This window comes from Semicossyphus pulcher, unplaced genomic scaffold (assembly GCF_022749685.1).
Source record: "Semicossyphus pulcher isolate SPU_LCO1_2020_fin unplaced genomic scaffold, fSemPul1.0.p SCAF_3, whole genome shotgun sequence".
Classification (NCBI taxonomy): domain Eukaryota; kingdom Metazoa; phylum Chordata; class Actinopteri; order Labriformes; family Labridae; genus Semicossyphus; species Semicossyphus pulcher.
The window spans coordinates 32,203,811-32,225,273 of NW_027211704.1; the positions used below are offsets into that span (position 1 = coordinate 32,203,811).

The window sequence follows — 21,463 nt, forward strand, 5'->3', positions numbered from 1 at the left end:
GACTGTGGGCCTCTCTTATCTTTAATCAACTTTCTGAAACCTCAAATAACCCTTTTTTTTTTTAATGGTGTACATGAATCAAATTTTACAAAATACCTCAGTTGTTAAATCCAGCGTCCCTTCCTTGAAACCCTTCCATCTATAAAGAGTGGCTAAGTTGTTTGTAGTTGTATGAAACTTAAACGTGTAGTCACCCATGCCCCCAAACAGGCTCAATTGTATTAGTGATTAATAGCAGGGTATTTAGACCAAGCATGACAATAAATGACAGGTGCAGTTTCGTTTTGAGCCACAAGAGGGTGGCAGCACACAGAGCTTTCTTTGTGCACAGAGACGAAACACAAAACGTTTTTAAGTTTAATAAAACTTCATGCCGGATTAATCTTTACAGTCAACCTAAAAACAAATTGAAAACCAAAACTGAAAAACGTTGAACAAGTCTGATGTTCATTTAAGGTTTATTCCCACTCCAAGAGTTGAAAATAATACTTTGTTCATCCCTATATTTTAAACTTTTTATTTTATGTTTGTGGTTGTATGCTTGAGTTTTTTTAATGTTGATATTTTCCGTGAAAAATCAAGTATAATTTATTAATTTGATCATTTACAAAAAAAATCTTTCAGACCTACAGGAAGAAAGGAATTATTTAATTCCTATAAAAAATCTGAAAATTGCTTACATGGGGACATATATTATTTGTTATTGATACATTAATAAATCAATCTTGTAATTAAATAGCAATTACGACACTTCCTTTTCTTTTTGTTGATCCATCATGTAGCCTATTTTTCAGTGTAGAGTTAACAGTGTAGGCCTGCATCATCTGAGGAAACTTTTGTTTTCCGCTTTTTCCTCGCTGATTCGTTGGGTGTTGCCATGGAGATGACAGGACACGTGAACGGACGGGACCGAAAGGAGGTTCAAGCGGGACAAAAAGCAGAGAGTTTTAATGATGGAGAGCAGAGCGGCTGGACTCAATCTCTGATATACCTCACTCTCTGTCCAGTGGTCTCATATATTTGGCTCTTTCCTCTTCTTATGACACTTTGACGTGAAGTTAAGACTCTGATGTCTCCTCTCTGACCTGACTGTACCGGACCCTTTCTCTCTCTCTGCTCTGCTCCCCGCGCGCGTCTCTCCGCTTGGATGATGGAGCTGGAGGTGGAGAGCTGCTGGCTCCGTCTGCTCCTCCTGCTCTGCTTCATGACCCTCCACAGCTCGGCCATCGATACCGGTAAGACTTCACACACTGGAAACACTGGAAGCACTTCTCACACGCTGATAAATGACGTCTGGATCGTGTTTAAAGTGACGTAACTCGTGACAATGCGCAATTCACACTCTCTGCTGTGGTTGTGAAGAGTATAAGAAGGCCTTTTATTGTTTCAGAGAGTAGTTGTAGTTTTTGAAGAATAGTAAACGATGTTTTTGAGTACGGAGCTAAATGTTATTTAACAAGTTGATTAACTAGCTACATGTTGTATTAGCTCGCTGGTAGTTCTATTAAAATGAAAGTTATTTTCTTTGGTTATTTTGTGTGGTGGACCAGCCTGCTGAAACCACAAACACATTTGGCCTAACAGAAAGGTTGAAGTGAAAGTTAATTATTGTTTGTTTCCTGTTTTAGTTGTAGTCACATGATACAAAATGCAGATTTGATTGAAACAGCAATATTACATGCTTTATTATGTTATGTCTCTGTTGTCAGGGAAATAGTCCAGAAGAAATCGTTGTGTTTAGGACAAGTTCAGGACTATGGGGTATTCCATGATGCTGGATTGTCAGCTCAACTTTAACAAATATTCGGCCACAGTTCCACGATTTCAAGAATCCAGATGTTTGGGAACAAAGGTCCTTCTCAAACGGTTTGAACACATACTGAAGGTTTGATCCTGATTAAAACCAAAACTAGATTACATGATCTAATCCAATTTCAGAATCACGTTTGTAAGACTTAATCCAGTCTGACAACCAAAAAAAACATCAGATTACTTTTGAATATCAGGCTCTGAACACCGAGATACAGCTTTATGATATTTAATTCAGTGTTGTGTTTTTCACCAACTGTTGTGACGTCTCACTAAAAATATTTTGATCAAAGTATATCAGTTAAATATACTTTATTTGTTATCATTCATGACTCTGTATCTGTTACATGAGTTCAAACAACCATACAAGTGTGCGCCCAACAAGTTTAAGAACACATATAATCATCATTATCTAGAATGACAAATAATCTTCAGCTTCACGGGTTGGTTAAAAGACATCACAATATATTGCAATGCACACAATAATAAATATCCCGACACAACTTGCAGAAAATACTATGACAGTGTTTTCAGCATGTGAATAATGTAGGCCTAAAAGAATTCAAGTGAATGCATTAAGTTTGACAGACTGTGTAAATGTTCTTTGCTGCTGCAAAGCCTCCGAAGCAGACGGGCAGCTTTATTAATTCTTGTAACAGGAGATGAACAAGATCAGATATAATTTGCATTTGTGTTTTATATGAAGTTGTTTCTGCCGAACAATCTGCGTTCATATTATGGGGCGGCCTGGTTTTGATCCATCAGGTGCCTGTGCCATTAAAGAACAGTTAAAAAACAGATTTCTTTAAACGGTCTGTTGTGTTGCTTTTTTGTTGTGTTTGCTGTAAAACAAGTGCAATAAAAAAAAACATGCTGAACATTTAGAATGTAATTTACATTTTTATAGCGTCTTTGATTCTTTTTTTATGTCGCTGGTAGCACTCATTGTTTTTTTCCATTTCTTTCTATTAAACAAAAACATCAATAAACTGCTTCAAAGCCGCTTTAGTTGCATAATCCTTTTCATTTAACGACAGAGTCACAGTCACATTGTTGTTTTGTGATAAGAAGTTAAAATGCAGATTTCAGCATAAATGAGATGCTGTCTGTTCATATATTTTCACATCATAAATATTGATAGAAACCAAATTTAAAACACGGTTAAGAAAATGAATGGATGGGATGTAAAGAAAAACTCGAAACTACTGGTGCAGCCCATTAAACACCTAAAACATCCCTGTATTTTTAAGGTTAAACTTCATTATAAATGTAATATAAAGTTTTTTTTTAAAGTGTAAAAGTCTAAATATAAAAGTGCATTGATTAATATGAAGTAGCTCCTTGGATTTCTTTTTGAATCTTTCATATCCATAGAATCTGGACAACCTAAGGTACACGTCTTTTTAAAAGCAGCGCACCATAATAATAGATAAATGTATTGAAGTAGTGTCGATTTAAAAGCTACAAAAAATGCTTTTTGAATCAAATTTTCCTCAATTGCGTTGTTAAAAGGCATTTCTGAATGTTGAGACAGTAACACTCCATATTGATTTGAACTATGCATATATTTCAGATTGATCATTTTAATGAGCAGAGTGCAGAGGCCCTGTGACACATACTGTGATGTCACTTAATTTAATCCCTTAAATCTGTAAAACAATAATGTAAGCTCCTGCTCCATTATGGCTTTTATTTTAGTTTAACAACCAGATTTTGATTTCCCCCGGTCGCCTGTGCATTGATGCACATTATTTAATTTAATCATCAATAAATGTATAAGCTGATGACACAAAAGGTTGAAGCCTTAAATTTTGGCTGCAAAAAATAAATGAGGGTCATAGCTATAATATTTTATATTTAAGTTGAATTTAAACAGAACTATGCACACAGCGCCCCTCTCTCTATTGTAATATTTAAAAAGTGTTGCATCTCTGAGAAGACTTTTTTTAAAAATTTAGTTTTCATCCGTAAACATTTGAGTGTGATACAAGATTCCTCCCATAGGCACCAGCTCTGATGCCCTCTCAGAGGAGTTATTTGTTTCTTCACTGCAGTGTACATAAACCATGTCTGAACCAGAGTAAGTGTACAGTGATATAAAGGAAGCGTGTGTTGAGTCACCAGTGTGAGGATAAAACATGGATGTACAGTGAGGCTGCTGCCCTTTTCCACACAATGCTGCCTCAGAGACATTCCTCACGACAGTGAGCCCCCCCGGACCCTGAACCTCACCTCCTCTCTGGCTCTCCTCTCTCAAATGGACTCCTTTTACAGTGATGCTGTTTAAAAAGAGTTGACTTTTCGGCCTGCAATAATCTTTACAGGGGACTTTGTGTCCTCTGGTCACCCATGTTTTGGACAGTGTCCCCCTGAGGTTTTGTATTAAGTTACTCGGTGCAGAGGGGCTGAGCCGTTTCCCACCAACAGGGGCTCCCGGGCTTCGGGACATTCCTGGAGGTCAGAGCGGGAGGATCTAGTTGTCTCCCAGGGAAACCGAGCTAATAAACTCCAGGGGTGGTCGTAAATTTTCTCATTATTTGGCCTGCGGCCCAGAGGCAGAGGGTGGTGGGCGGCTGGGTGGGGGATGCTCAACCCGGATCTGCCCCCCCATCTGTCCGGGTCCTGCTGTGGATAAGCGGTGCGCTGCTTCTCAAACCTTCAGCATGCTCATCACGGCTGATGTGGCAGAGCAGGTTTACACGGATGTGATGCAGATTTTAAGAGACATGTAATGAATCATTCTCGTAGAGTTCAAAGTACAAAGGAGACAAATGTAGAGATGCCCCCATTGTACAGAGGCAAAATCCTTGTGCATGGTTCATCTGCGACCCTCAGCTCTCTTGTACATGTCTATACGTTTATGTTAATAAACACCCTGCTAGATTTGTCGATGACCAATGAGCATGCACCAAACAGCTAACTCACAATAAAACAAGAACATTTGCAGTCACAGCCTGCTACGGCTAACACTGCTTAGCAAGCTGCTCCTATCTCCACACCAGACACATGGATCTAAATCTTAAATCCTATCTTCAAGCATTAGCAACTTGTACAACAAGCTACAGTGTAATTACCTTACGCAATATTTCAGGTCCAGCCAAACAACTGCCTCACATCCTCAGTCACACATAATTATAACAAACACAAAGAGCAACGTACACTCTTCATGGGCAGAAAAAGTCACTGCTGTAAAATTGGCTCGACCCGATCACCACCTCTTCATTTGCAGGGAAAGCAGAGTAAGCTAGCACACTGTAGTATGTCGGAGGAGTCGGAGAGGTCATGCTTTTCTGAATCCAGTGTGCATTTAGCCGTGATTTCAGCCCTAACAAGACCAAATATGAACGTATCCCTGTTTCCCTGTCTCTTCTCAGTATATACCACTTCACTTGGTGCAATCATTCGCTCCCTGCTATGCGGACGATACCCAGCTCTTCCCGTCATTCCCACCAGACGCCACTACAGCCTCGGCATGTATCCCGTCATGCCTTGCCGATATCTCTTAATAGATGAAAGAACGGCACCTTCAGCTCAACCTATCAAAGACAGAGCTCCTTGTCATCCCAGCCAGTCCCTCTATGCAACCACAGATCAACATCCAGCTTGGACAAACTGAACTCATGCCCACAAAGTCTGGTCATCATGATTGACGACCAGCTAACCTTAAAGGTGCACATGGCCTCGATTGCTCGGTCATGTCGATTTGCCCTGTACAACATCAGGAAGATCAGACCGTACCTTTCAGAGCATGCAACATGACTGCTGGTACAGGCTCTTGTGATATCACGCACTGACGACTGCAACTCCCTCCTGCATGCACATTCAAACCTCTGCAGATGGTCCAGAACGCAGCAGCGTGACTGGTCTTCAGTCAACCCAAAATGCCACAAGTCACTCAACTGCTCATATCCCTCCACTGGCTCCCAGTCGCCGCTCGGATCAAATTCCAACCCTGTTGCTCGCTTACAAAAAGCAACATAAACGGCTTCTGCCTACCTGTACTCCCATCACAACAGGGCCCTAAGTCTCTAACTAGACTCTTCTCCTCAGTCGTACCCCGGTGGTGGAACGAGCTACCAAACTCCATTCGGTCCGCACCTTTAAGAAGAAGCTAAAGACCCAGCTCTTTATGAACACCTCTGACCTTAATGATATTGACGCTACTGATGATGATGACATTGAGGATGTTGTTGATGTTGATTAGGATATTAATGATGATGATGAGGACTATACTGACACTGTTGATGTTGATGAAAAAAATCTGCTTCCTTACGCCCTGTGCATTTCCTCTGTGCACTGCCTGTCAGCACCAGTGTCCGATCCCACTTGAAGCTGTTGCTCTTACTGACTTTGTTCCCTCCTGTCTTGATCGTTGCTTGTGTTGTATTAACTCTCAGATGCTTTGGAAAAAAGCTTCCGCTAAATGAAATTATAATATTGTAACATTGTTATGCAGAAAATAACATGTTCTGAATCCTCTCTCAAACTCAAAGCCTGGGAACAAGCAAATCTGCATGTTAATTTTTTATTTATCCTGGCAGATGCATCTGTCCCCCTACTGATCAGGCAGATTTCCATTATCTTCCCACCGTCTTGGATGTAATGGAGCAAGGAGGGACAATTGAGTGAGGTTGAACTCTTCTTTGAGTGGGAGGGAAGAGGGAGGTAGAGTGGGTGCTTTACCCCGCCCACACGCCCCCAGACAGACCTCCAATGAGTGCACTATTCTAGTTTATAATTGTGTTAAAGGACAAGATTTTAATTTGAATGTTTATGCCAAGTTGTCCATGTTTGAAGGCATTGGATAAAATGTGCTGGTCAGGTGTATTAGATCTGTCTGTCTCTGCATAACCCATTTGCTTATCCTATTACAAAAGCTACTAGCCTACCATTCAGTATTGTTTAATAGGTAGACAGTTTCCATACCTACAAACATGTTTGTATGCTAACTCCATAAACTAATTTCATTACAGAACTGCTCCATGTATCAGTTTTCTCTGAGGATTCTGGTGTCTTTTCCTCCTCAGTGAACGTGGTGGACTTCTGCGGCCAGACGATCCGCGGTGACGGCATGATCGTCAACTCGCACCAGGAGTCTAAGAAGTACTACTTTGTGACCATGGGGACCGACTGCCACCTCACCATGCAGGCCAGCTCCCCTAAAGACAAGGTCCAGTTCCACTTCCGCTTCTTCCTGGTCTACAGTTTGTTACGAGTGGCCCCACTTAGCCCGGCCCCCGCCATCCCAGAGTCCCCCCGTGGCTCTGCCCCTTTAAACCCCAGACTGGAGCCCACGTCTGGTGAGAGCTCAGGCGACCCGTGTCATGCCGGCTCTTACGTTCAGTTCTACGATGGACGGGACAGGAACTCGCCTCCCCTCGGGCCTCCTCTCTGCGGGAAGAGCCCGCCGCGGCCAGTCCTGTCCACAGGAAACTACCTGACCCTGAGGCTGGTGACCCGGGGGACTCAGCCCAGAGTGGACTTTGTGGGAGACTTCACCTCCTTCAGACTGGGTAAGAAAGACAAAGACATGTCCATCAAGTACATTATTGTCTTGATGGACTCCTGTTGGCATAATCTTGGAGTTAAGGCAATGATTGGGTGAATATATTTTTTAGGTTTCTATATTCTACAAAAAAGTATGACTCGAGCCAAAGAAAACATGCATCAGGCAAACAACACGAGAGGTAACGCAGGGTAACTCCCAATATGATACGCGATACGTGGCCCCCATGATAAGGGCTGGGTATTGATATCGAAATTTCTCAAATTGATTCGATTCCGTTTCACAGGGTCCCGATTCAATTCGATATCGATTTGTGTTAGGGGTATTTCAGTTACAATATCAGTGCACCTCTAACCTGGTGCATTATCAAATTTTTTTATGTTTGCAATAAGAATTGACCCCAAAGAAGTTACATCATGTACTTTTTATTTAACATGACCAACACACAGCAGTCGACACAACATTAACAATTTGATGAATCAGACAGCTTATGAACTTTTTTTCCAGTTCAGATTTTCAGTCTGTACATCTGGCTCATGGTTTTGATTAAACGGACTGGGCTTCAACTTGAACTTGGCCACGAGATCTCACAGCGCTAAGAACAAAACCACATGAGACTTACAGGGAAAGGCATACTGTATAACAACATGCCGAAAATACACTCGCGGCCAACGACGCTAACAGAGAGTAAAATAAATATCAGTGCAAAACTAACTTACATATTCATGGACGCACACACGATAAAAAGAGTCCGTCAGCGGTCACTGATGTCTCCGTTGTAGCTGCAGTAAACAAGTCCAGGCATGTCTCCCTCACTGCTGTGTTTCAAGGGGATGCGCTGAGTCGTGCTGCGTTCAGGAGCGCTGAGAAATGTGAATGATCAGACACGTTTTGAGGATAAGATAAGATAAGATCATTCCCAGGGGGGGAATTCGGGAAGCACAATCTGTCAGAAGTGGGATATTCAGAAGTTTTACATATTTTTAAAGATCGATCTCTGGATTTATGAATTGATATTGGATCATTCAAATGACAATCGATTCGTATCGGAAAAATAGTTTTTTCTAAACCCAGCCCTACCCATAATATTCTGTGATAATTGATATATTGTAAGACAATCGTGTAATGATACATCACGATATCTGATTAACTGAAGAATACAAAATGCCGGATTAATGCATGACTAGTGCAGGATTAATGTATTTATTCACTGTAATTTGGTGTCAGTTAAAGTAGTAAGTTAAATTCACAGAACTATAGAACAACTGTAAAAACAAATTATGATTTTGGATTTGAAAGTGGGTGGTGCATCTCTTAACTTTTCACCTCTGTCCGGCATTATCCCGCTGTCTTCTTCTCTTATCCTGTTGTCTTCTTCGTCATGAAGTTGTGACGCGGTGAGTCAATATCACAGGGAAATCTGTTCAGCACCATATATTTGTAAATTTAAATATCAATATTTGGCCTAAAGATAATTGTATTGCATGAGTCAGGACGACGATATATTGCCGTATCAATATTTAGTCCCAAGGCATTTAAGGCACTGCCCCCGGGGGAAATTGTGTGTATTAATGGTGTCCCAAATTTCGTGTTGAAAAGTTTATGCACTACTTGTGACAGCAGTTTGTTTGTTGTTTAATGTGTGAGGATTTATTTATCAAGTAACAGGGTTCACCATCTCTTGAAGTTATTGCCTTTTGACGTGCCTTTTTAGATGATCAGAGATTTCAAATGTTTCTAAGAGTTTTTGTGTTTCCCTCAAATAGCAATGAGGATGTTCATGATCATGAGAGCGGCAATATTCCAACCAAGGCTTTGAGCATTTTAACTACTAATTGCACCAGAAAAAGTCAGGGAACACTGGTTACTAGCGAACATTGATGGAAACAAATCTGCTTTTTACCCTTACCCTTTTTTCTCACCCTTCTTACCCTTCAGGTTTCAACCAGTCAGAGTGCAGCAGTGAGCCTTATTTCACCTGCAGGAACGGGAAGTGTATCCCTCTCGGTCTGGTGTGTGACGATAAAGCCATCGACAACTGTGGGGATGGGAGTGACCTGGAGGAAAACCTCACTACAGGCTGTAAAGGTTAGTTAGGTGACATGATGACATGTGCAATGCTGATATAAAGATACAATCATCCCTTTTTTTACTGCAGCACGCTAAAAATCTAACAGTTATTGCTTGAAATTAAGGTTTAAATCTTGCACAGACTTTGGAGGACACTTGAATTTTAGAGCGCTTATAAAAAAGTTAAAGGGGGCGTCTTCTCAGTAGAGCAAAGTTTTATCTCCTACCATTTAAGAGTTGACCCGAATTTGTTTCCTCCATCAGCTGGTCAGCTTTTACCTCCTGAACCTCCACAGGAAGTACCAACCCCACCCCCACCTTTTGTGACTCCACCCACAGCGGCCATTGCTTCACATATGAACTGCGGCATGCCCGACAGCACTCCCAGTCACGAGTCAGTAGCAGGTGAGTGACCAATGTGACATCATAGACATTTATTAAATCAACTGGTAGAATCCGCCTTGAGGAATCCATCAGTGTGTGACACACTGTGCTTACGTCCAGCAGTGGGTTGGTTGCTAAACAAGTTAACTAAGTGCCCATTTGGATGCAAAGTGTCCTGATGACCAGGCATAAAACTAATGGAGGCCACCATTGAGTTGTTAATTTGAGCTAAAGACTCGTAAACCAATAAATGTTGATGGATTCTCACGGCGGAGAGCAGCCTTTTGAGTGATCCGTCTTTATTCCAGTGTCAGAGGTGCAAACAGAGACTGTCTGAGCCAGGCTGTCAGAGTCTGATTGCTTTTAAACACCGGCCAAGTTTCCTCTGAGAAAACAGCTATTCTTCTGTTCTGACTGTTCAACTGAGAGCCGGAGAAGAGGATTCACATTCGTCTGCTGTGCAAACTGCCAAATGTTTATTAGCTGAGATCCATTTCAATGTACCCGGGTCTGCCCAGAGAGAGTGAGGGACCTGAGGCCGGACGAACAGACGGATTCAGTAGAAAGTAATTTTCTAAAAATGTTAATAATGGAAATCTTAACAGTCAGTGGGCTCAAGGCAAATCAATATGCACTATGTACATAGTTAGACGTTCAAATGAGTGTTAGAGGCACCCTCTCAAAGACTGTGCAACATCTGTGGTCTGTTCTCATTCCTAAGTCAAGAAACCCTGACGCTTTGTCATGGACATCAGACGTGCATGTTACCCTGATTCATCCGCATGAGACGCACTGGGCTTTGAACTAACTTCAACCTCTTGGGGCTGCTTTTCCAGGGAGATGGATTGGACAAACAACATAGGGCCTTCACCAAGGAGTGTGGGGTTCAAAAAGTCAACATTTGGTGATTATTTTAACCCAGGCCATGATGGGTTTTTTTGTTTGGGTTAACCCCAACTTCTCTCTGACCAAGATTAAAAGGGTAGGAAACAGCCATTACCTTGTGTGTCTGCATTAAACACAGACAGTGTTGACAAAGCCCCAGGGTTAGGTGTACACCAATCAGCCATAACTTTAAGACCACTGACAGGTCGAGTGAATAACATTGATTATCTGGCACCTGTCATTGGGTGGGATATGTTAGGCAGCAAGTGAACATGTTGTCCTTGAAGTTGATGTTTTGGAAGCAGGTAAAATGGGCGAGCGACTTTGACAAGGGCCAAATTGTGATGGCTAGAGAACTGGGTCAGAGCGTCTCCAAAACTGCAACTCTTGGGGGTGTTCTCCGTCTGCAGTGGTCAGTACCTGTGGACCAGCAACAGGTTCATGGGCGGCCAAGGCCCAATGATGTGTGTGGGGAGTGAAGGCTGACCCCTGTCCACAGCATGGAGCGCCCAGGAATGGTTTGAGGAACACAGCAACAAGTTCAAGGTGTTGACTCGGCCTCCAAATTCCCCAGATCTCAATCCAATGGAGCGTCTGTGGGATGTGTTTGACAAACAAGTCGATCCATGGAGGCCCCACCTCGCAGCTTACAGGACTTAAAGGATCTGCTGCTCACGTCTTTGTGCCAGGTACCTCAGCACACCTTCAGAGGTCTAGTGGAGTCATGCCTCGACAGGTCAGGGCTTTTTGGCGGCAAAACGGGGAGTTACACAATATTAGGCAATATCATTATGTTATGGCTGATTGGTGTATATAACTACAAGAAAAAGAGGCAGTTTGGAGTTGTACACAAAGAGATAGTTTGATGACTTATAACGTCCTATACTTGACTTGGACAAAAGATTAAACTGGTTTTCATGTGTTTTTGGGTAAGACAGTACAGAGAGTTGTATAGACCAGGATGTTGGATTGTTGTTGTGTAGAGGCTCTGAGTCACCTCCACATGTAGTCATTCCATCACCAAACGTCATGCAACATTTTGGTAGGAAATAAAAATGTCCCTGTCCCACTGTATGGTGTTGCTGGACACTAATATGATTAAGTATCAAGTGCAGAACCTCAAGTGTTTTTCTGTAGGCATATTCTATCCAACAATGTGTTACTCCATCTCTGAATACTTCCTGACTTTCCTTTCCTCTGTGGCTCTCAGCCCAAAGTCGATCTGTTCCCTCTAAATTCAAAACTCTTTGTGTAAATCAAATAGCATTACCACATTGGTTGCTCTAATGAGTTTGTGTAAGTTTGTGATTTCCATCATCTGGACAGGTCCTTTTGTTGGAAGTTAGTGTGCGCCACTGCTAACACTCAGACCAGAGCCTCTGTGGCTCGTTAGAGAAGGATGTTGTAAAATATTACAATGGACTGAGCACCTCTCTTATTTAGACAGGCAGAGCAGAGAGGGAGACAGAGTAATGCAAACACAGAGCAGAGGAGGATTTGATATCTTACATGGGAATCCCCCTTTTGAAGCCTAAATTTGGCTTTTTGGCCGTCGCCATCTCCATTTTCTGGAACCATTTCTGACCATATTTTGCACCACAGGGTGGATGCGCATTGGTGCATCTCTAATCCTGGTTGACAGGCCGTCACAACTTGTCATCCTTGAAGGAGACTTGTAGCTAGCTAATGAGGCCACAAACTCATCTGGAAAATGTTTACTGAGAAGCAATTAGACAAGTAATTAATGAGACTGAGATGAGTTCTTTAGTCAATGAGGGAAGTCACAGCATTGTGTAAGTGTTTCCACCTATATCAAAACTCAATTTAATATGGCTGCCATGTAAAAAAAAAAAGAGAATTGTATTCTGCCCCTCTCATCCCCAGACTCCCCCGCCTCCTTGTCCCTGCTGGTCCTCTACATCCTCCTGGGCGTGGTGGCGGGCAGCGTGGTGCTCTGCTGGTGCTGCTGGTCGCCCGGCTGGTTCCTGTGGCGCGTCAGCATCTGCCGCTTCTTGCCCTGCTGCAACGTCCCCTGCTCCTCCTGCCAGCTCTGCGCTCAAAGCTGCACCCATGGCAAGGAGCACCGTCTGGCAAAAGTCACCCCGCACACACCGGTCAACGGGACCCCGACAGGCACGGCGGCCACCGCAAACAATGCTGAGGAAAATGTTACCATGGCGGTTGTTTAGAGGAGACAGTCTGTCAGGTTGATCAGTTTTGGCACACAGACACATGGGATCAGAGGTGAACATGACTTGACCAAGAGTGTTTTCCATCTTTGGTCTTCTGTGCTTTAAATACGATGCAGGAGAAAGACTGCTGTAGTTTTGTTATAGGAAGGTGAAGCAGGGTACAGTTAGACTACGGACTGTATAAAAAGTGTGAATGAGGGCATTAGAGTTCTTAGAACCACTTAAGAAACATTTTTGTTCACAGAACATGTGGCTTGAAGAGACTGCTTATGAAGTTTGATACTTGCAGCCTTTCATGCCTGGCAAGAACAGAAGAAGAGTTGTTAGTGTCAACAGCTTTTAGTCAGATATTTGTAAAACAAAATAAACATACTTTCCTGTGCAGAACACTTTGGATCCACAGCTTTGACCAAAAGTTTCTTGGACACATGCTGAGGGGACGGGCGAAGAGTCTCCCACCTGGTGACAGCAGCTGCTCTCCGCTGGAGAAATTCCTTCAAACTTTCCACTCCTCTCCCAGCAGTCCTCTGTTGTTCCACATACAAACCAATGTTAGCTTGGACAATGGAGCACAAAGTCTTTCAGTGTCTGGGGTAAATACAGTTTTTACCACTGCTTTTTTCCTAAAATCTTAAATCCCACAACTTTCCAAATCATTAATTTGCTGCTTAAAACAACATTTTGTTTATTAGTTTCCTGTTTATTATTTGGTTTTTTTTACATACATGTTCATTCAAGGTTTGAGTGTGTGTATTTTTTCTCCACATAGAATCCACGTGACTGAATTGTTGCAGTTAAACTTAATAAATCCAGTAGACTTTGGTTCCAAATATGTAAAAATTAAATACATTTTTTTTCTAGATTATTTTTGGGGCTTTTTATGCCTTTGTCGAGAGAGGACAGTTGATAGTGTCGGAAATGGGGGGAGAGAGAGTGGGGATGACACGCGGCAAAAGGCCAAGGGCGGGCGTTGAACCGGGACTATAGCTTCTGTTGTCGATTTTAACCGCTGAGCTAAACCAGCTCCTGACATACATTTTTTTGTCTATTTTACTGAACTTAAATCAGCTGCTTCTCACTGTATCAATGACCTGTTCATTCATGAATGTTTTCAGCTGTTTCACTTTAGCTTTTCAAAGTGCTGTTGCAAGAAAAAAACTACATTTCATTTCATTTCGTTAATTTCGCATTTTGTTTTTTTAGTTCTGATTTACTGTATGTGTGCGAGCATTTATAAATAAGATAAGGAAGTGTCCATAATGTTGGTATTGAGTAAGCTTGTAGGCATTTTAGAAATGTGCTAGTTTACTGTGTATTATGTGAAAAAAACGTGTTTAAAAGAAAAGGTGAAGAAAGTTAAATGTAATTGAAAATGAAACTGAACTGATAAATATATGAGTTATTGAACAAGGTGAAGTGATTTTACAAACACTCTTTGCTGTCCTACTGAAGCTCTTATTGCAGTATGTGGACTTTCACTTCTTTTTTTCATTTTAAACAAAAAAAAGCAGTTTTTCCATGTTTGTCGTCAGGATAACAAAATATAAGAAATGTAAACCAAATTCAAAAAACAGTCCAAATTGTGTTTTTACAAAATAAACTTTTCAATGTTACTTTTTTAATGGAAAAAGTCCCCTGACCGTTTTGTTTGGTGGCTACAAACCTCCACTCATGTGTTGAACACCGTAGTCCCCCAGGGCTGTGTGCTCGGCCTCCTCTTGGTCACACTCAACATCCACAGCTGCAATCTGCTTCGCCCCAATTTTAAAACAAGAAGACTATGTGGAGCGTTCAACCTCGACAAAACTAAGGAGCTGATTTCAGAAAAGAAAGAGACAAAGACACGCAGCCATGTCTACATCAGTGGTGCTGAGTTGGAGCATGTCCATGTTCCTGGGATTCAGCCTCACAGAGGACCTGTCATGGACATCACACATCGCCATCCTGGGGAGGAAAGCTTAGATTCCTTAAAATTCTTGTAAACTTTTACAGACGAGCAAAAAAAATCTAACTGAGTGGAAGCATTGTAAAGTGGCATGCCTTGTTGACTGCCCAGGACAGGACAGCTCAAAGGATACCTAAAGACAGTAGCGAGCCACAGCTAGTTCACCCTGCTGCCGTCTGGTAGCTGCTGCTGTACCACTGGATTACAAAGCAGCTGCAGGACTCCTCATCTCAACCTTCATGATCAACACATAATTGTATAATGTGTAATGTGACTACAACTTGAACCCTATGTTGTTTGTATTTGCAGTGTTGTGATTATGCTTTCTATTTACATGTGCACTTATGGGTCTATAATAAACGACCAGAGGAGCTGTTTAAGATCTGTTAAAGAGTCATGGTGAAGCTCATCAGGACTAGAAAACTGACAACCATGTGGCTGTTGAGTCCTTGTGTTTATATGTTGCTTATCTCTTGTGAACATGTTTTTTTTAGCCCATGTAGCAGCATTTTGAGGGGTTGTTAGATCGGTGCACCACTTAGATTCACACTGAAATATGAAATGGATTGCCATGAGATTTGGTGCAGATGCCCATGGTGCCCAGAGGAGAAACTTCAGGGATTTTTTTTGATCCCTTGACTATTCTTTCAGCGCCACCATGAAGTTCACAGTCGTCATTTAGGGTGTAGAATCTCTCAAAAATCTCATAAATTTGGTCATGCTCAAACTTTTCCTATAGTGCTACTATCAGGTCAGATTTTAAGTATGCCCAATAATTTGCTTTATGCCCAAATACACTGACGACATTTCCATCAGTTACAGCTGTACTGGTGCTAAGTATTAAATAATAGCATGCTAACACGCTAAACAAAGACGGCAAAAAGTTTACTTTCCAAAAATTCTTGAAACTCCTTTTTTTAATAAAGCTGGTGGAGGCAACTTTGTAGAAACTAGCTAGCGTTTGCAAGACTTTTCCATCTGAGAGAGTCCATAAGAGAGCGCTGGGGAGATCTCTGTCATGCACAATGAGTGCACAAGCAGAGTGTGCGCATGTGGGCAGGTATACAGGTAGAAATATTGGATGGACATATTACTGGCCAACAACAGCCCCAGAGACAGAACTTTTTTCTCTTTTTCATCAGAGCATTTGATTTCTGACTGCTGTCTGGATATAAAGAGAATTGTACAAATAGCAACAGTAAGCGGCGGTGAGAAGTGCTTTGAAATTGAGGGTGTGTGCGCTGCCAGTGCAAAAAAGGAGAGACTTCATCAAGATTGAACAATTATTTATTTACAAGTTTGGAAAGTATGAAATGTGCAAAGTCTTTGGCGATTAGACTCATCATGATGTCTTCATGTAATTGTAGGGGTAGAGAGATCGAGAGCAGGATAGGATACCCCCCCGATGGAGTCTAGACACCGGTGGTGCTGGGACTTGGACACTGATGAGATGGATTGGAGGTGAACAGGGTGGAGGAGGGTCGTAATTATCGAGCTGAAACGACAACCTGTCTGTGGAAGAGAGGAGAACATCTTTAAAATTTGACAGCAGCGAGATGATTGGTCGGCAGGCGTCGAGGCTAAACTTGGTTTACTGCTTAATTAGAATACGCCCATAATCAGCTGATCACCAGACAGTAGGACAGAGAGGGAGAGAGAGAGCGATGATGAATGATGGCTAATGGATGAATGAATGAGTGCAAACAGTCTTCCAACTTGAACAGTAGTGGAAATAGGCCCTTAATGTTTTGAGTAACAGGTGACACACAATCGTATGCGGCCACTTTAAACATACAACAATTTATGACTGCTGATTACACCATTCCAATATCATGTGCTACTCTACCAGCCTCCAGGGAGGGAGTTTGAGGGATCAAAAAGTGGTGTACTGTAGCCTAATTATTATTTTCTGTGAATCATAAATGTCCCTGCAGAAATAAATTGTTGAACCCAACAAACAAATCACGATGAACATCTTCACCTTAAAGCCAATTAAGATGCTAGCTCAGCGTCTGTCTAGCTCTGCTCTTTCCCAGGCTTCATATACAGTAAAGAGTCCTGTAGACTCAGTCCTCCTGTCTTCCCCTCCTTTCACCCAGATTGATGCTCCATTGGAGAGGCAACATGTGGTCATGTGTCCGCCGGGCAAACTGTCTTTTTGGCATCATCTGGATGTAGTAGCTACATAACCTTTCGTCCCTCTGTGTGTCCTTGGTAAGAATTAAGGCCATATGCTTAAACAAACCATGTGTTTCTGACCTGCAGGTTGCCAGGCTACAGCACATAGAAGTATGCAGACTTATTTATCTGTCTCGCTTTCTGCTGAGACTGTACAGGAACACACGTGTAGCCGTACTCCCATCACACACACAGCTAGACTGCATACATTCAGGCAGCCTACACACACTGAGACGGGAGTGTGCGTCACTCTGTGGAGAAGGTCAGCGCTGCAGATGGATGTTCCTGACAACTTTTCTCACGTTTAACTGTTCGCTTATATTTTATGAGCATTTACGATTTCCACACGTCACGTGAAATAGGTCACTCGTAGTAATGAATCTATAAAGAATTAACGACCAACTCTGCCTCTTTAAGCTCATTTTTTTCTACTTAACACCCGCCACCCTCAGCAGACAGCTGTCTTCTAAAAAAGCTATGATAAAGCCACTGTACATTATCTGCTCAGTAGCAAACTGTAAAAAGGCAAAGTTAGCAACCACATTCAGCGGCTAAAGAGCCTGGTATTTCATTTGGGAGCTGGTAGAGACCAAAGCAGAGCAAAAAGAGAGCGAATATTGGCCTTCCGTTCAGTCGGACACCCTCCCAGAATATATTCTGATGTTCCTCTGTGTCTTCTTAATGTGTAAATTGGTGACGTCTTAGTAACACGTTCACCTGTAACTTTACTATGTCAGTGTTTCCAAATTCAGGTCCCCAAAAAAATCAATAAATGCTGCTAACTTGTCTTATTTCTATTTTCAAACAGATGTAAGTTTAAGGATTTGAAAGGTTAGATTTTTTAAGTATATTCATAGTTGTAGAAACTACATATTGTCACAATGTCACAACATCCTTCGGATGGAACTTTCAGATTGTGTTGATTTTGGCGCCCCCTGTGGACAAAGCTGTACCTCTTATCTCTTCGCTGATTTTGTCCTGTTCATGCTCAAGTGGTGGTTTTTAACAAAAGAATCTCATCCTGCTTTCTTTAACAGTCATATGTATTCACTTTAAATGTTTGCCCTGGAAAATGTAAACAAAGGCAACGTGCAGTTAATCGCCTACCCCCCCACGCCAGCGGTTTCAGGCATTAAAAATAACCATATAGAAATAATTAATCTTTTTGCTGATGGTCTGGTTTGCTTTTGTAGGTTATTAGAGTAATCAGAAATAATTTCTGTCTCCTAACAGGAGCTTTAAAATTTGCAGAAAGTGAGTGAGGGCAGCTACTACTGCAGTGTGTACTTTCTGCTTTTTTAGTTTGAAACAATAATACAGCGCCTTCTTCCATTTTTGTTGTCAGGAATAAAAAATATAAGATGTATATCAACATACTGTCCAAATTGTGCGTTTACAAATTCAACCTTTAAATGTTCCTTTTTAATAGAAAAAGTCCCAAGACAGTTTTGTTTGGCGGCTACAAATCTCCACTGAAGTGTTAAACACTGGGGACCCCCAGGGCTGTGTGCTCGGCCCCCTTCAACACCCACAGCTGCAGTCTCTGACATGGTGGAGTGACTATGTGGTGAAGTTTGCAGATGACACCTAAATTCTTCTTCACATAAATTTCAAAGGAGTGTTCAGTCTCAACAAAACTAAGATTGTTGATTTCAGTCACGCTAGCCCAGGGGTCTCCAACTCTGGTCCTGGAGAGCTACCTTCCTGCATGTTTTAGGTTTCAAAACACCTGATTTGAATGTTTTGCTCATTACCAATCCCCTGAGACTTTTTAGTTGTTGATAACGAGCAGATCGTTCAAATCAGATGTGATAGAGTACAGAGAAGCCTAAAACATGCAAGAAAGTAGCTCTCCAGGACCAGAGTTGGAGATCCGCTTGCCTGTTTCTACTTCTTTTTACTTGTCAGTGCTTACAGATTGATCAACTGGTATGTATCAATCTTTGTCACAAACACTTTAATGTTTTATAAATAACTGTTGGTCCTTAACTGCCTACATATTCTTCCTAAAACTGCTTTAAGTTTTGGCAATAAAATCTGCTGTCACATTGTAAGACAGTATGCACTCATTTGCGCTCATATTATTCAAATATTCCAGATTGAATCTGCACCACAAAATGGGAAATATTCTTCACTATAGCCTTCACATTTGAGTTTCATGATTTGAACATGTCCACACATTAGTTTGCCCCTCTTGAAGGTCATTTTGAGACACAGCTCAACTGTTCAAGAGATCGATTTTGAACTGTCTGAAAAACAATAAAAACAGCCCTCTGTGACACACATGGTGGTTTTAAAGCTCACAATTCAAACCAGGATGTAATCACATCCTTGTCTGCAGCGCCGGGCAGCCTGTTGTTCTCCGTGACTCAGAGGCTGGTTGGCCGACTCTGGGGAGGATTTGGCAAAGAGTCAGCAGCCTCACACTGTGTGTGTGCCTCTGTCTCCACTGGCAACCTTTCAACTCAAATCCCTGTTTCTTTGAAAGACTAAAAAAAATCTTTGCCAACCCTTTTGTCACTTTGCTTTTGCTTTCTGTTAATGACCTTTTGACCCCTAGTTAAACTATTGTGGTGCACCTCAAGGGTTCATAACTTTGTCAAATGTGGTGACAGAAGCCAATCTGTCCAAAACAGCATCAGTGGAAACACTTTAAATGATTTCTTTTGTGCCATTTGCTAAATAGACTAAAAGAGATCCACAGACAGAGTCCAATCTATGTTTGACAAGTTCATCACATCTGTTCAGCACTAAGGAGAACCCATAATTGTGTTGTTGTATCACCCTCAAACTCTGTACGGGTCTCCATAAGACGGTCCAAATCAGTGTTTCACAAATAGGTGTACGTGTATTATACTCGAACTGCAAGGGGTATTTAAGATTATTTAATGGGAATTTTATGGTTGACAATAGTGATGATTCCTTAATGAATTGGCCTAAGTTCAATAAAAGTGTAAATGTATGTTTGATAAACCACATTTTATGTTTAATATACCTAATTTATTTTTAATGCAATTGTTAGCTACTGTAAACTGTCAGGTGTCACACCACAAAAAAACACCAGTATCAGTGTCACTGATACTCGTCTTTTGTTTGTTTTTTTGTGGCGAAATTAAGTATTACAAAGAACCTTGACTCTATACAAAATGTTTTTTGAGTGAGGTCGGGCTAAGATATTAAAGTCTCTAGTTATATGTAGGTCAGAGATATCTCACGGTTGCACAGGATTTAACACGAACCCTAACCCTTCCTTTCAACATCTCTTTGGTATGAATCAAGAAAAACCGAGTTGAACTGTGGAACCATTTTTTAAAATCACTTTTGCCTGCACTAAATCAGATCTCCCTGGTCCACTTCAGTCCAGTGGGTGGAGGTAATGCCCCTCTAAAGGACAAAGAAAACAATGACTCTTGGAAAGGAACAGGGCCATAAGGTTCCGCCTCCCTACAAAGAGCCGTGATTCCCATCACTGGTTTATCAGCTAGAGGTCACCATGGACTTTAAAATGGACACAGCCACAGAGACGGCACACTTTTTTTTTTTTTAACTGCCCTTTTGAAGCCTTGGTCTTGATCTCAATCTTGGTTTTCTGAGCCGGAAGTGACCATATTTGGACGAGAGGGTAGAGCTAGATAGGAGTGAGGTGTTGAGAAATTTCAGTTATTCCAACTTTTACGGTCTATGCCCATGGCTGATTCATTAGCTGGCTAATAAGCTAGTTAGCGATTGTGTTTCCAACTTAATGAGATTGTATTTGTTTCGGCAGCAGATCGGAGTTGTTTATTTATTAGACTAAAGAAGCTAAGAGAAAGTGACGAATCGCCGCCAACAACAATCCCGACATCAGACATCAACATATGAGAAACTCTGAACTAACGAGCTACTCACTGTAAAGGCTGGAGCTCAGACTTTTTGGATCATCTGTTTGTACAAAAAACTGCACCGCAAACTTCATTATTTGTCTGAAATTTGCATAAATACATCACAAAAAGGTACCAACAATACGCTGTAAACATGTTTAATTCTGATGTAAAGTTGGGCATTTTAATATGGGGCCTGAGTTTCTCATTTCTCAGAGGTTGCAGACTGAACTTAGCCTTATTCTCCTGCTGAATCATCGATACTAACGGCAACTAACTACTACCGGCTGCTCTCAGCTAGTTTGGGTCATCTGCATTGAGAGCTTTAAAGGTTAACCATTCCAGCCTTCACTCAGGCCATCAGTCAAACTATTCTTAGACCAAAGAGCATCATGTTGACTCAGGGTTATATTGGCCTCCTACTCTTGTGTGTTCACGTGTCAGGCAGCATTGTCCCATTGTCAGTGTGCTATCTCAGTGAGCCATGCTGCCGGATCGTGACTGACTCAGCTGCAGCGTCCTGGGAGCCCATAAAACCTGCAGGCCTCCATCAAAACACCAGGAGGCTCAGGGAAACAGTTAACAGTGTATCTGAGTATCTCAGACTGTGGAGGACCAGAACCGTGATGAGCCA

General features: G+C 41.8%; 1 protein-coding gene across 1 annotated transcript; it reads left to right on the plus strand.

Annotated features, from left to right (window-relative positions):
- Positions 1 to 1,147: 1,147 nt before the first annotated feature.
- ldlrad2 (low density lipoprotein receptor class A domain containing 2) lies at positions 1,148 to 12,843 on the plus strand. The gene is made up of 5 exons (XM_069678028.1): positions 1,148 to 1,235; positions 6,837 to 7,322; positions 9,254 to 9,403; positions 9,650 to 9,790; positions 12,539 to 12,843. Exons 1-5 carry the CDS (start codon positions 1,148 to 1,150, stop codon positions 12,841 to 12,843), a joined length of 1,170 nt encoding a protein of 389 aa, XP_069534129.1.
- The last annotated feature ends 8,620 nt before the right edge of the window (positions 12,844 to 21,463 follow it).

What these genes read in the sequence shown, in the direction of transcription:
- ldlrad2 (XM_069678028.1), top strand. Translation starts at nt 1,148, where the DNA reads ATGATGGAGCTGGAGGTGGAGAGCTGCTGGCTCCGTCTGCTCCTCCTG. An exon ending in CCTCACTACAGGCTGTAAAG is followed by an intron (nt 9,404 to 9,649) that starts GTTAGTTAGGTG and finishes TTCCTCCATCAG; the next exon opens with CTGGTCAGCTTTTACCTCCT. An exon ending in CAGTCACGAGTCAGTAGCAG is followed by an intron (nt 9,791 to 12,538) that starts GTGAGTGACCAA and finishes TCTCATCCCCAG; the next exon opens with ACTCCCCCGCCTCCTTGTCC.